This window comes from Drosophila persimilis, unplaced genomic scaffold, assembly GCF_003286085.1.
Source record: "Drosophila persimilis strain 14011-0111.01,24,50 unplaced genomic scaffold, DperRS2 tig00000000-arrow-pilon, whole genome shotgun sequence".
NCBI classification, from domain to species: domain Eukaryota; kingdom Metazoa; phylum Arthropoda; class Insecta; order Diptera; family Drosophilidae; genus Drosophila; species Drosophila persimilis.
Genome location: NW_020825288.1, coordinates 26,295,807 through 26,310,772, shown reverse-complemented (window position 1 = coordinate 26,310,772; position 14,966 = coordinate 26,295,807). Strand labels below are relative to the sequence as shown.

Here is a 14,966-nt window from a genome sequence, read left to right as displayed (position 1 = left end):
ACTGACTTAGTATCGGGTATAACCGTAGAGTTGCGGTGTCCGCAGCAACTCACAACGTTCCACCTCGTTTTGTTTGATACTTCCACTTCCAAAGATCCAAAGATCTTCTCTAATAAATAATTTAAGTTAAATTTCTTCTGCCTTGTGTTAGTGTACTTTCAAGTAGTAGATAATTTTAAGATTTTTACATTCTTATTTCTACACTGTTTATCTGTTCATAGTTGAACTCTAAACTCTAAACAATAAACAATAATAAACTTAAGGTCCAACTCTTACTCTCTCTTTTATTTTTTGTATTTATTTAGTTCATACTCTATCTTAGCGCTACAAGCTTAAACTTATAATTATTGCGCCAGTCACATTATGTACATTTTTAGAAAAGCTTACGTTATTCTTATAGTTGTGAGTTAACATCATTTTGTTTACTTTTTTTTCAAATGAATAAATGACTTTATTTATTTATTTGTTAACATATTTATATCGATTTCCTGAGAATTCTTTAATTTTGTAGTGAAATTGAGTTGCGCTCCTAATTTTTTTAATATCATCGGGAAGATTTCTCCATAAGCGGATAGCAATGATGAAGAATAGCCTCTTCAAGCAGAGCGTTCAGTTCGAGGTCATAAGCAATTGTTTGTTCTTTGTGATGTAGAAGGGGGAAGTTTGCGGTAAAGGTAAATCGGTTCTTGGGTGGTCCCAATTTTATGAAAGTATACTTAGGTTCTAAAATCTATCCATAAAGTTAAGTATTTTATAAGTCAGGTGTAATGCATGGTCAAAACTACTAGGATTAATAACATGGCACTATTGAATTAACGGCTACTACTAGTGTGTGCATGTCACGAGCGTTACAATGACCAAAAATTGCTACACCGTAAAAGAGAGTGGTGATCAGAATGATTTTAGAAATAAATGGTCTTACATTTTCCGCACAAAAGTTTTAGATGCTGAAAGCTGATTTAACGGACCATATGTACGTTCAGTTGCCTTTGAGGTTATTCCTAGATTAACTTCAAAAGGTCTTCAAAAGAAATGCATGTATTGCCTATGTATTCGTTCTCGAGATTGTTTGTATCAATCAGTTATTTGGCAATTACAATACATTTTTTTTAGGAGTTATTTCCAAGCCATTATCTTTTGCCAATTTCTCAATTTAGGAAAGCATTTTGTTAGTTGCTCCAAAAGTAAAAGCAAACAACATATTGTATTATTATTTTATAATCAAATACAAGGCCTTTATTAAATGAAAATAAAAAGTTAGACGTGATGACACAACAAATTTAAATTCATTATCGAGATTCTTAACATAAATTGGACGTCATTGGCATATATATGTATGTACTTCACATTCTTTCAAGACACTAGGTAGATCATCAACATGTGTGGAAAACAATAGAGTACCTAGCTCTGATTCCTGAGGGACTCCCCGCGTAAGTATCCTAAAAGTGGAAGCATACATACGTACTAGATACGCAGTGCCTGAGGAGTTGAATAAGTCCGTCTGTTATGTGTAAAGAATATTATGATTAACTGAGTCGTAACCTAGTCCTTGTCGAGTTTCTGTCGAATACATATCTTCTATAATATCCGTTATAGAATACAACATTTACAACAATATACAACACTTTTTTTCGAAAACCTGAATGCTTTTGGTTCAATTGCGTGTTGTTAGTCCCGTGAGAGTTTGACAATCTTTTGAGAGGAACGGAAATATTGAAATGGGTTTGAAGTCATTGTTAGTTTTTTGGATTGGTAAAATTTTCCATACATTCGGAATTGCCGTGTTCAAGGTAAAGGTGATGTGGACAAAATCTTGCGATTTTGATTGACACACCCAAAGCAAAAACTATTATCACAGAATGGAATGGTATTCAGGTACGTGTTACTTGTCGCTTCAGTTACATCAATTGTCGAAAACTTGTTGATAAGTTCTTCGACATTTATATTAAGCTGAGTCTTCTGTTTACATTTCTCTATGTAATGGCTGTAGAAAATGATGTTGATGAAACCATGTTCCTATCCTATATTCCGCGACCCTTGCGAACACCTTACCTTACACCATGCACATACCATTTAAGATCTAAAACTAAAGTTTAATATTTAGTAATAAATGATGGCTTTTAGCAGTTTACAGCTTAGTAAAAATTAAGCGTAGAACGTGGGCACACCCATCCCGTTATCATTTCATAATACATCGGTAAATAATGACAAGGCAATTGCCGATCTTTTTGTCCAATTTTTCCAAAACCTATTATTAGGAAAGCTACTCTGGTCACTACCTACTGCACCTTCCACTTTTCGAGCCATACCTACAGGTCACTATCTGGCTTCCCTACATGCAACAAAGTTAGGCATCGCCAACCGTGACAGTTCCAGGCAATATGATCAACCTGAGGTCATCGAAACCCTGGAACATCTCATCTGCAACTGCCCAGCTCTTTTATTGGCAAGGAGGAAATACCTGGGCGCCCAGGTGCTGGCATCGCTGGAAGAGGACGCAACAGGAACTACTCGCCTATGCAAAAACACTTGGATTCTCGAGGACTTTAAAATCACATGCGTGTCCCCGTTGAGGGCCGTGCTTGGATTTATAAAGAGGTAGTCAAAGGAATTTGATGACCCCTGTATAACGAAGACACTCTATTATTAGGGTAAGATGGCGATCTCACACTTGCATCCCAGTAATATTTCGTAATTTGTAATTTTTGTATGTAATTGTATTCTGAATGCGTAAGTTGTGTTCTAATTTTCCTCGAATAGGCTAACATCTATTTTTCGCGATCGGTTCGTTTAACGCGTCGTGCGCAATGTGGCGGCGGCACTCGGTCTACTGGACGGGAGAAGGGCTGCGTTTCTGCCTGGAATCCGTGCGTAATAAGCTTCGTCCAAAGTTAAAAAAAAAATAATTTGTTCGATTTTAATGTAAAACTTTTTATTTAAACATCTTAACAAATGGCAGCAACATACACATTGAATATTATTTTTGTTTTTAACGGATGGATACTTAAATAACTACAAAAATGCTCCATTTCCACATTGCAGTACATTAAAACATACGCTGCAAACCCTGACTGGCTTATTTATTCCGAATTTAATAATAGGCACATCGTTGCTGGAACACTTTGAGCACAAGACGCGTCCACAATGCCGACTTAAAAAAAAAATCGAATGAGTGAAAATATAGCAAGATTTGGTTAGTCAATTAAGTTTTAAAATACTTACCAATGGTGTTTTCGCATTGTAATAGAAAACTTTGTGGTACATTCTTGGCACAAGTCGGACTCTGCCCACGGACTCTCCTGTGGCAGTTGGTCCAACAACTTATGGAGAAGTTGATCTGTGGCAAGTTTGAAATTAAAAATATTAATTCCTTCCCTATTTTCAGTACCCAAACATGCCCCAGCTTTTACAAGGACTTTGCAAAGAGGTGCCTGGCCACGCATGAAGGAAAGCAGTAACGGCGTATTACCATCCATGTCAGGAGTGTTGATGGGATACTTTGGCATACATTCAAAAAACAGCTCACAAATGGCCGCCGCAGTGTTGTCCTCTACCACACGGCACAGTTCATGCATCGGATTGCGCCCTTTTAAATTTGTTGCCTCAGCGTTTACCCTAGACTCCGTCAAAAGCTCACGGACAATTGAAAGCTGACCACCGCGCACCGCCAGGTGCAAGGCATTGTTACCTTCGGCATCAGGTGCATCGTAGTCTGCACTGTTTTGGATCAATGCAGACACAGCTGAAATATTTCCCCGCTCAATTGCAATGTGCAGCGGTATCTTTTGAACAGCATCCCGCTCGTTTATACGGGCACCAGCTAAAAGTAAATTCCGAGTGATCATTTCGTTTTCGGAAGCAGCTGCCAGATGCAAGGGTGTAGATTGGTTGGCATCGTGCACACGTGAATTGACATCTACCTGTATAGCTAGCAAAAACAAAACGCTTTCTAAATCATCTTTCATGATTGCTAAATGCAAAAAGTTGCGCCCACGCTGATCCATTTGCTCCGCCGCAGTAGGAAGTCGATCTAATATGCGCTGTGCGGCCTTGTGGTTGCGTATGGCCAAAGCGGATGCGAAAGGTGTGTTTCCAGATATATCACGTAACTTTAGATCTATACCAGGGTGACAAAGAAGAATTGTTATTATCTCTTCGTGTTGGTTTTCAATCGATATGTGAAGAGGCGTCTTTTTCTCAGCATCCAGTACGTTTACATTAGCTCCATGATCAATTAGAGTCTGAAGTACTTTGGTTAGACCCCATTGACAACAGAGATGCAATGGAGATGCTTTTTCTCGAACCTCGTCTCCACCTTCGCCATTCGGGCCTGGTTGACGGGCAGAGTCCAGGTCACATTGGCTGCGAATAAGAAATACCGCAATAGACTCTTTATTCTCATCTATTGCGCGATGTAGGAGCGTCTGCTGGCATCCATCAGGACCTTCGCTCCAACAGTCTGTATCAACACCATGCCGCACAAGTACCTGTGCAACTTCCTCGAATTCTAATTCCAAAGCAGTCCACAATGGCGCATCCCCTTTGCCATCGGCGGCATTGAGTGCAACTCCCCGTGCGCACAGCGCATCCACAACTTTTGGGAGGTTTTTTTTAATGGATAACTGCAACGCGGAATCCTTTTTACCTAGAGATGGGATCAAATATAAAAGTAAAATAATTTAAAGCCGTTTGAATGTTTTCTGTTTTACCTGCCACCGCGTTTATATCTGCACCATTCTCTATTAAAAATAGGGCCGTGTCACTATCGCTGTTGAGTATTGATTGATGCAACAGGGTAAAGTCGTCTCTATTTCTTGCGTTTACATCCGCGCCTCCTTTTATAAGAATGGAGACCAGATGTGTTTTATTCAGAGATAAGCATAGACTAAGCGGCGTGTCGCCATTTATATCTTTGCAGTTGAAATCAGGAACTTCTGTTCCATTGACTTCCACCTGAGCAAAAGCTTCTATTGCACCAACGGCATTTGCTTCGACTGCCATATGTAGAGCTGATTTCATTCCGGTTTCAGTTGTTTGCAAATTACACGGTGCACCATTTGTAAGCAATTTTTTTACTAGGTTGGACATATTTTGGCTGGCTGCAATGTGTAAAGCAGATAGTCCAGTAAAGTTTAAGTGGTCGAGATTAGCAAAGTCTGCCAAAAATATGGCGGCTTCCTCGAAGCGTTGGCCACCAATAGCGAGTATCTGAAGCAGGCTGTCTCCAGTTGCAGATTTAATAGGGTTTGGACGTGCGCCCATTTTGAGCAGTTTGTGAGCCAACTTGTAATCTACGTCATCTAACGTCAAACATAGTTCAAGTGCGCACTTTTCATCGAAAGTGCACATGTTAATGTCGATATTAGGCACATCAAGTAGTTGACTTAGCATTATGGTATTTTGGCTTGCGATCGCAACGTGCAAAGGTGTTTCGCCCCGAACATTTTGAATGTTAACGTTAGCTTTGCGCTGTAAAATGTTTTTCCCCAGTTCATTTATTTGTTCGAATGTCTCGCGGTCTGTCTGACTCTCAACGTAACTGCATATGATATGAAGCACGGTATCTGCAGAAGGTCTAAAATAACAAAAGTTTTCAACCCTTTATAGTTATTGCATATGATAGAGCTGAATTTTTTACCTGGATATAAGATCTAAAATACAATTTTGATCCAAAAGAAATTTCGCTGAAAAAACATCGCCTTTTTTTAAAGCATCAATTAGTAGCGTGGATCCCTGTTGAAATGTATATTTACTTGAAGAAAAGTAGTTTTTTGTATTTTATGCCTACCTTGGCATCATACGCATTAACATTGGCCCTTCCGTTTTTCACAAGTGTTTGAGCTATCTGGGAATTTTTCGCCGATAGGGCCATTTGAAGCGGCAGTTGCCCTTGCTCAGACAAACTGTTTACCAACTCTGGTAGCTAAAAAATTACGAACAAGACACAAATTAGAAAATCGATATCACTGTAAGAACAATTGTATTAACATGTTGGATACTTTCATTACATGTACAAATGTACAAACATAGATTAATTTTTAATTTAAAATGTTTATTTCTAATTGCCCTTTTTGGGAAGACAAATGAAAAAGACAAAAGCTACTCCAACGGGAACTATTAGATTCTCGGAAAATATACCTTTAAAATTACGTAATATATTTAATTCGTGTGTATGTATGTAAGGTACATATATTTGTGATCACCGTTAGTTCCGTGGCAGACTCCACTGCCTCACAGACTCTCACTCTTTCTTATAAACGGAGGAGCTAATCAGTGAATGGTTGACATGTCTAGCATTTACCTAAAGAATGCGCATCAACTCTCTTTCTTTCTCACTCTTGATAAATCGTGTTCCATCGGGGCCATTTGTTTTGTTTCTTAAGCAAGTGAGACGTTAGTTGGCGCACGGGAGAACTAATGAAAGCAATTAAAATTCAACTTAAAATTTAACGTTTTCTACCAACAAAAATTGACTCAATTAAGCAGGCTCCGGTGTTCGCTTACTTTTGCGGATTACGTTTTCATCCAATACGTTTCGTTTTTGTTTTTAGGTGCTACCGTTTCCACAAATTTTCGGTATCGATCTGTTTCATTTTCTCATCGATTCTGGCAAACAAAAATAGCTGACCTGGTTGCTTTAAAAATATAACGTTATAAAAATCAATTTAAATTTTAAATTTAAAATACTAACGAACTGTTACTAACATGCATATTGAAAATTAGATTGCTAATGGTCAAAAAATTAATTTTTTTGCACTTAAATTTGGAACTAAATGTGGCGGGAAACAGGTGTCTTTAACCACATTTTCTGCTACTCGAATGTTACGAGACAGTCTGTGCTATTATGCGCAAAAATGTATTTCTTGCCAACGTATCGATAGGCAAAACGGACTGCGTCAGCTGTTTGCAAGAATCCGAAAAATGTTGTTGCCCTGACCAATTATTTTCGACCCAAATGTGAGGTTGGGTTAAGACAAAATTACTTAGGCATTATAAGACCCAAGCTAATTTGCCCTTGTAATGTTGTCGAATTCCCTTAGCAATTAAGATTCGTTTTGTTGTATAAAAAGCCGTTTACTTTTCATTTCTTCGGGGAAAATATTTTCGTTTTTTAAACGATGAAATCTTTGGGAATGTGAAAACGGGGCACCAATTTCTGTGATATCAAAGGTAAATCGGAAAATTTTTGTGAAAGTGAAAACCGGAGTCTTGCTGCATTCCTTGATTCAATATTAAAGGAACTCCTGTGTATGTTATTAAAATAACAACGAAATATTGTTTTAAGTCTCTCACCCCTTTTTCGATACATACATACATATGTACATACTATAATACCACAGCATTTGCTCGATCTACTTCGTGTATTCTTTCATTACTGCACTGCTTTACATTCTTTTTTTCTTCTTCTATCCCCAACGCGCTGCAAAACAGCAAATAAAGAGCACTTTTTTTTGTTGTCTCTACATATTTAAAAGCAAGCAAAAAAAATGTTTGACATTCAACTGTATTGAAAAATCATTCAATTGTTGCCTCTTCGTTCAAATGTTGTGCGTCTTACGTGAGCGCACTCACTGCCATTCGTGCAGACCTCTAGTCCGTACATGAACATACATACATATGTATGTGATTTTATGTACGGCCTTACGAAGTTTTAATACGTATGTAAACATGCATGTAGATGCTAGTATGAATGTATTTATTTATTAATATTGTTTATAATAACTCGCAAATAATAAATATGTATAAATATATTGAATACAAGTATATGTACATAGGTGTTTGCACCGATTCATCTAAATGTACATACATATGTATGTATGTATTTACTTTTTACTTATGTACGAAAGCATGGAAGCTCTACGCATAAAACTTAAACTAAAGATGGGCGGATCAGCTGTGCTTTAGAAACACTAACCAACATGGTTATTTATCGAGAGCTTCCGAACACGCACGAGCTGGAACATCCCATATTTTGCATAGATATGTACATATGTAGATGCACATCTGTGCTATTTTTAGTTATTTGTAAAATTGTAATCTATGATTAATCTTAAGTTACAATCTATAGTTACTGCCAGAGCGACATGACGTTCAAACTTTCATTTTCTAATTCATAAATGTTTAAAATGTTACGCGAATGATATTTATCGATAGCATGATATGTTTAGACTCTTTTTCATGTTTTTGTTGTTGCTCTCGAAATTGAGTATATCAGGCGTGGAGTTTACAGCCGGTCCCTGACCATCTCTAGTTTAACATGTCGATCGATATATGTATCTAAGTATGTACATATGAACGAAAATTTCATCGCTGTTTAAATTCTATTGAGCACAGCAGGGGCGGCTAGTATGTTTAGTTACAAGTGAAGTAACGAGTGCCTCGCAGTTTCTGCCACTTGCTCTGTTTTGCATAGAATAAACCGTACATGAATAAATACATATGTACGCTTTTGGGGTAAGATATGTTTTTTAATTTAAATTTATTTTGTTGATACCTAAACATGTATCGAAGGTGGCATATGTGCGAATGTATGTACAAATGTATAGAAATCACAGCAGCGCGGAGCTAATTCCATGCATACATACCTTGTATGTATGTGTGTGTGAGTATTTGGCTCATGGCCACTTTCGCCCATTACCAGCGAACTGGTATCTGACCAAATGTGAATGTGCGTACAAAAGGAAATGATGTACATGCATGCATACATATGCACACATTTACATACGTAAAAATATGCAGTAAACTTTTACACTTTCGATTTCTAAACTCTAGTTCAATTGTTACGCGCGGGAGCCTTGGCAGCAACACTGAGATACAATAATGGCATGCAGTCCTCAATCCGGTAGCAGAGGCTACATATTAAACGGAGTATTTTCATTTTTCGTTGCAGTAACGTTGGGTTTGTATAATTGGTGGACAAATAATTAATTTAAGTTCCTCCCTATGTTTAAAGGTTTCAAGTAATAATTCCAGAAATTATTGTAGTCCTTTTGTACATATGTATGTATGTATGTACATATATGACCAGTATCAACAGCTGAGTTGATACCATATCCGTCAGTTTTTTCTATAATGCTTCTCCCTGATGTGCGCAGTAGAAAAGTATGATCGCCTTATCATAATAGCATAAGTATGTACATATGTAAATAGGTATGTAATTGCCACACATAGTTATGGCTGTGTGAAATGTCTGTGTCGATGACCGATCCGACTTCCTTACATATGTAGTACATATTACATACAAGTTATCTCTATGTCAACGGATATTCGACAATATTACTATACTATGGTAGAATGCACTTAAAGATAACACTTTGAGCCCTGCATAAATTCACAATGTCGTGCAAAACAAAAAACTTATTGTAGGCGAAAGCAGTGAGTGATTAAAAAGTGCTCATCAACAGAGAAATATTTACATACAAATTTCCCAAGAATTAAAAAAAAAAACAAAAAACAACAAATACTTATATACGGAATATAAGTTTCCTCTTACTTGAATTTATTTCATGTGCACTAAGCAGAAAACAATTTTTTGGAACGTGGATGGCGCGAACTTGTTTAGCAATCCTCTTATTTAGTTGTACTAAAACTAAACTAAACATTTTGCTATGACCTTCATTGAGATCAAATCTCGATGGTCAGAACGAGAATTTTTCTCTCTTGAGACGACTGCTTGCTTCTGATAAACTGACTCAAGAATATCCGCAATTTTGATAATGGAACTTGTTTTCGTGACTGCGTGGAAAAATGATCTTTTTACTGATAAATAAAGCGGATGTAGAGAAATTAAGAAGTATTTAATAGTCTGGTTAAGCCAAATATGCTATATATAAACATGGACAACTTATTTTATTACTGCAATACGCACCCCAGGAGATAGCCTTTTAAATTTAAATGTGCATGCAATATTCCAGAAGATGTATATTTTAATGCATCTTTCCTATTAAAACCAGAAAACCTTTTTTAACTTTCAGGAAAAGGTTCAGTAGCTGATATCCTACAATGTTATAAGTGCTCCGTAACTATAGAAAAATACGTCGTAGAAAACCGAACAATTACGACCCCCTTGTGCTCGAAATTTGAGGAGAACGCCGGTTACACGACCCCCTGCCCATACTCAACAATGTGCTTGAAAACAATTTCAATTTTACACTTGCAGAATGGTCAAAAGCAAGAAGCTGTGACAAGAGGATGTGCCCAGCAAAAGAATACCACTCAGGTTTGAACTGTTATAGACAAAACGCGATATTTGTGATTGAATATTCAATGTTAATACTCTGTTCTTTTCTTAGATATTCCGCAATAAACAGTGGGAACAAGAGCATCTAGTCCAGGAAGTGTACGATGAAGGATGCACAGAAGTAAAGGACAATCACTTGGCGGGATCAGCAAAAGTACACTGTTACTGCCGCGGAGAACTATGCAACAAATCAAGTCTGCCTCGCATTGACCCAAATATGGGGATCCTGATTGTTTTGCTTCAAGCCTTGTGGCTCATGCATTCTCCAAGTACCTAATCCTGCCGAGTGAAATTATAATCAATATATTAAAATGCTTTATTGTGATAAATGATTAAATATGCAAATTTAACATACGAGTAAATGTTGCATAGTTCGTTAAAGTACTCAGTAAAATTGGTTCTATTAAATACTGTATAAAAACGAATGCTACCACATGGTTCAATATATTCTTAGCTGAAACTAAGCGCTAACAATAGCGATGCAACTATAAGAACTGTAGTCTTATGCTCGCCTTGGTTATTGTGTACTGAAACTACGGACAGAACAGGCTCACATCCGCACACATAAACCCAAAACCAAATGCTTTACCGACTAAAAACATCCCATAAAAAACAGCTACCTGATACCAAAACATAAATGGATTTTCACCCGTTAACTCTTCCTTCAAACACTTTAGTCTGTCGAAACTAACTCTCAATGGGAGGCAATAAATACCACGCAAAGCTTACCAATGGCCACTTAATGGACAAATCACTTCCCAACAGATATCCATTGTTCAACATCTCGTGATTAGGGTCAAAGATCTACATTCTCTAGCAATACCTAGAAAAAGCACAGTTCATTCAAAGAACAAACAAAAATTAAACAACTACTGAAGTTCAATAAGTAGCCGAACTATTATTGAATATTATAAAGAAACCAATTGTTTTGTAGTCCAATGTTCTCTTAAAATTTCAAAATTCTTGTGATAAATGGTTTTTAAGTCTCACCAGAAAAACTCGTCAGACTTAATTACTCGATTTATAGTTTTTGGCTTGGTGAATTTCTTTTAGTTTTGGGAAATGCCAAAAAAGTAATACGAAATAAAATTCTTCAGTTTAGTCGTTTTTTTCATGGATTTTGGAGCGCGTTGTCCTAATAAAACAACTAAAACGCTACGCATCGCGCAAAAACTTTTTATGCTCAATTGATCGTGTTTTGAAGTAAAATCGTATTGATATTTTTCTGGTCTCTGCTATCTCAAGCCCTTATATTTTTCGATTGACAAAAATAATTTTCTGCATGTTTTTTGTGTGTTCTCTGAGGTAACTGCCTCATTTGAACGATTTGAAAAGCTCAGCACACTGAGCTTCCGTCTCATTGATCAAGTCACTTTAAGGCTTAAACGATAATTATACCCGATACACATTCTGGACCAGAAGGATACTAACAACCAGAAGGAAGCGTTTCCGACCCCATAAAGTACTCATCTTCTTGATCAGCATAAAAAGCCGAGTGGATATAGTCATGTCTGTCTTTATGAGCGCTTAGATCTGGGAGACTATAAGAGCTACAGCAACCAAATGTTGTACCCATTTTTCGGTGACATCACACTGTTACCAGTGTGTGTTCAAAGTTCCGCAAAGGACGAAAATCTGTGACACGCACAATTTCGAAGATACGAAAAAACGCAGAATCATAGAGAATGACGTAATCCAGCATACTGTCAAATCTGGATCAGATCGAATCATTATTAAAGTCAGAAGGAACAAATGAAATCGCATTCCCTCTCTTTCACACACTATTCCTGGTGCGGTGTGGTTCCTCTGGCGGAGGGCAGCCATACTGACTCAGTATCGGATATAAAAGTAGAGTCGCGGCCATAGCTGCGACCAACAACGTTCATGCTCGTTTTTAACTTTAAAAGGTTTTGAATCAACATCAAAATTTAGTTTTAAATGGCTGCTACAATTTTTTAGAATAAATAAATTAGAATGTAACAGTAAAAATTAAATAAGTCTATGATTTTTGTTACAAAATTAGCAATTGGTTTAAGTACATATGTATATACATGCCAACAAAAAGGGGCGCAAGTTAACAAAACTTTATGAGGTCAGGCGAGAGCCATGATCGAGCTAGAACTAGAATTAATTGAACACACTCAACGCAAATGCAAGTTTCTTTTCGAACTAATAGAAGCCTTTAGTTAGGGTAGCCCAATATAAACATTTAGTTTAACGATGAAGAAATTTCCCATGCCAGCTATATGCTAAAGAAGTCCGAATTTAATCAAATCTTACTGTGTTGTGTAAAAGTTGTGTAAAAATCGTTTCAAGGGAAGCTTTATGATATAAGGGATAATCTGATAATTTGGGACGTGGGCACAGGTCCCTGCCGGCTCGGGTTAGATCAGTTTCTTCTGTTTTCTTTCAATTTGTTCTGTGCAGAAAACCAATGGAAAAGGTCCCCAAAGCAAGAGATTTTGGAGAGACCCATTTACATATGGTATGTATGTACAAAATTTAAAGCGATTCGGAGAAAATATAATTTAAATGTACATATCTACGTGTATACCAGTCATATGAAGGTACTGATCTAACAGGTTCAGGTTTTCCCACTCTCATTTTTTAACATAGGTTTTAAATACACTTACTGCGTCATCATTCTCCACAAGACATAGGAACACGACGTCTTCCCTCAGGAGTCTCACTGCAGCATGTAGTGGATATTTGGTTTTATTCTTAAGCATTTTAAACAGTAGTGGTCCAGACATATGTTCAAAGTCTTGGGCTGTTAGGTCATCCCAGTGTGTTGATATAATGCCGGAACAATATTCTAGGAGCGTTGAGGCTGCCACTTCTTCGGCCACACAATAAAATCGTACGCAAGATCTCACTCCAACCGAAGCTACTAGTGCTCGCTCACACAGGCCTAAAAGGGCAGGTAACCCAAATCTATGCGCAGCTTTAAGTAGATCTAATGCCAATCGGTCGTGCTGTAAATCAATTAAATCTGTATAAATCCAACGCAACAGAGCCATGACAACATCCTCATCTAGATCGCTCCAGTCGAGCTCTTGAGTGCTGCCCAATACATCGTCGCGCCATTTCTCAGATCGTGCATGGAGGACAAACTTATGTGCTGGAACTGTTTTTGCGCTTGTTCGGATGTTAACATCCGAATAGGTTGTACGCCCATACAATGAAGCCACTGTCAATGCTAGTCTGGAGACAAAACTACTGAGCTCTCCAGTGAGCTCTGCATCCGCTGATGAGGCAACAACTTCGTTAAACTTTCGTTCTAGTTCCGCATAACTACGCTGCAACTTTGTATATTCTTCCTTTAATAACGCCAAGTGGTTTTCCAGCTTTTGAACGGACGCTGCGTCGTTGCAACCTGTAAGTATGAATTCAAGTAACTTAAAGAACGTACATATAACAATTCTTAATAACAAAAATGAATACATAGATATTTTTTTTTACAAAAACATACAAACGTACAAGCTAAGCTACATCCATGCATATGTATGTAAAACAAATAAATAAAACAATTGATAGTACGTAAATATGTACAAACACCAGAAACTAAAATCAATTTCTACCTATTTGCAAAACATACCCATTTTATATAGAATTCTTTTTCTTCCAAATGAATAGTCAAATTTTATTTTATAAAAACGCTGTGCATTTAATATGAGGCGTAGACGGCTGTTTTTGTTATCGCTGGAATAGCAGCTGTGTTCGACTCACATTAGAACTAGTTCTTTTTGAACTAGTTATTTTCATTTAAAATGCCCATTTTGCTTCAAAACAAGCTACAGCTTTAAAATACCCACTTTTTAATTTAGTTTATATGTATATTAATAGCTATATAATGGCTTTATATATATATTAATGGCCTTCGCCATGCAACAGGCGCGACGGTCCCAGCCACTCGATGTATTGAGATGCTAATAATGATTAAATGTAGATTAAGTAAGCAATCTATAGTAATTTTTTGAACGAAATCTGGATTCAGATGACCAGCTGACCCTCAAAATCCAAAGAAATTACTAGATTTGTTTCCAACATAAATTTTAAGATAGATTTTTACAAACTATAACTTAAACGCCGCTTTATTACGAATCTAAATATGTTTAGATATATAAATGGAGTAAAAATTTATTGTTTTACACAACTTTAGAACGGCTGGGCCCATTTGGCTCAAATTTCAGTAGTTCGTATTTGCTAGAAAATATTGGAAAAAAATACCCGCGATCGCGAACAAAATTAATTTTTTTCTCTTATGGAAAAAGATCTTAGCCGTACTTTCACATAAATTGGTGCTCCCGTTTTCACAATCTAAAAGATTTCTCTGAGATGAGATATAATTGGCTTTTTATACAACAAAATTAATCTTAATTGCATAAAGAAAAATATAGATGACCGCGCACTTTCTGCCGTCATTTGGCTTTAAAACAAGTATTTAAAAAATAAAGACTTATACCGCTGTTTTTAACGTTTGGCCGAAAACGTAAAACAAAACCCGGAGCCTCCCTGAAACAATCAATTGAGAGAGTTTATCTGAGGGCGTTAAATTGAGGCAAGACAATCATGAGAAAAATTACCATAACATACCATAAACAAAATTTGTTTAAAATATTTTTAGCCCCAAGTCCCTCTTATAAATGGATTTTGTTGTCTTGTAGGTTATACAATAACAAAGACAATCACGATAGTGTAACTAATTTAGTAACTTTCAGAAAAA

The 14,966-nt window shown here is 36.9% G+C and overlaps 2 protein-coding genes and 1 long non-coding RNA gene across 4 annotated transcripts; 2 read left to right on the top strand and 1 right to left on the bottom strand.

The window, feature by feature from the left end:
- The first annotated feature begins 2,137 nt into the window (after positions 1-2,137).
- LOC113565573 lies at positions 2,138-2,828 on the top strand. The gene is made up of 3 exons (XR_003408686.1): positions 2,138-2,197; positions 2,259-2,651; positions 2,761-2,828. It is a non-coding gene; the product is annotated as an uncharacterized LOC113565573 (long non-coding RNA).
- Positions 2,829-2,936: 108 nt separating this feature from the next.
- LOC6594370 (rabankyrin-5) lies at positions 2,937-13,868 on the bottom strand. Its single transcript, XM_026987980.1, has 7 exons — positions 13,839-13,868; positions 12,874-13,616; positions 5,789-5,923; positions 5,639-5,733; positions 4,710-5,575; positions 3,223-4,645; positions 2,937-3,151 (listed from the first exon to the last, which is right to left on the bottom strand). The coding sequence occupies exons 1-7, from the start codon at positions 13,840-13,842 to the stop codon at positions 3,013-3,015; spliced, it is 3,405 nt and encodes a 1,134-aa protein (XP_026843781.1). The 5' UTR covers positions 13,843-13,868; the 3' UTR covers positions 2,937-3,012.
- On the top strand, positions 8,160-10,665 carry LOC113565572. Of its 2 annotated transcripts, none has more exons than XR_003408685.1 (4): positions 8,160-8,454; positions 8,773-8,899; positions 10,160-10,219; positions 10,293-10,665. XR_003408685.1 is itself a non-coding variant. In XM_026987987.1 (4 exons), exons 2-4 carry the CDS (start codon positions 8,821-8,823, stop codon positions 10,515-10,517), a joined length of 549 nt encoding a protein of 182 aa, XP_026843788.1. In that variant the 5' UTR covers positions 8,292-8,454; positions 8,773-8,820; the 3' UTR covers positions 10,518-10,665. The 2 variants fall into 2 exon arrangements, 1 of the variants encoding a protein (XP_026843788.1); XM_026987987.1 differs by having other exon boundaries at positions 8,292-8,454; positions 9,975-10,219.
- Positions 13,869-14,966: the final 1,098 nt, after the last annotated feature.

Coding starts and splice junctions, on each gene's coding strand:
- LOC113565572 (XM_026987987.1), top strand. CDS start 8,821: ATGGCATGCAGTCCTCAATCCGGTAGCAGAGGCTACATATTAAACGGA. Junction 8,900..9,974: donor TTTCGTTGCAGTAACGTTGG/GTTTGTATAATT, acceptor TTTAACTTTCAG/GAAAAGGTTCAGTAGCTGAT. Junction 10,220..10,292: donor AGCAAAAGAATACCACTCAG/GTTTGAACTGTT, acceptor TTCTTTTCTTAG/ATATTCCGCAATAAACAGTG.
- LOC6594370 (XM_026987980.1), bottom strand. Junction 5,734..5,788: donor TTAATGCGTATGATGCCAAG/GTAGGCATAAAA, acceptor ACATTTCAACAG/GGATCCACGCTACTAATTGA. Junction 3,152..3,222: donor ACAATGCGAAAACACCATTG/GTAAGTATTTTA, acceptor TTTTTTTTTAAG/TCGGCATTGTGGACGCGTCT.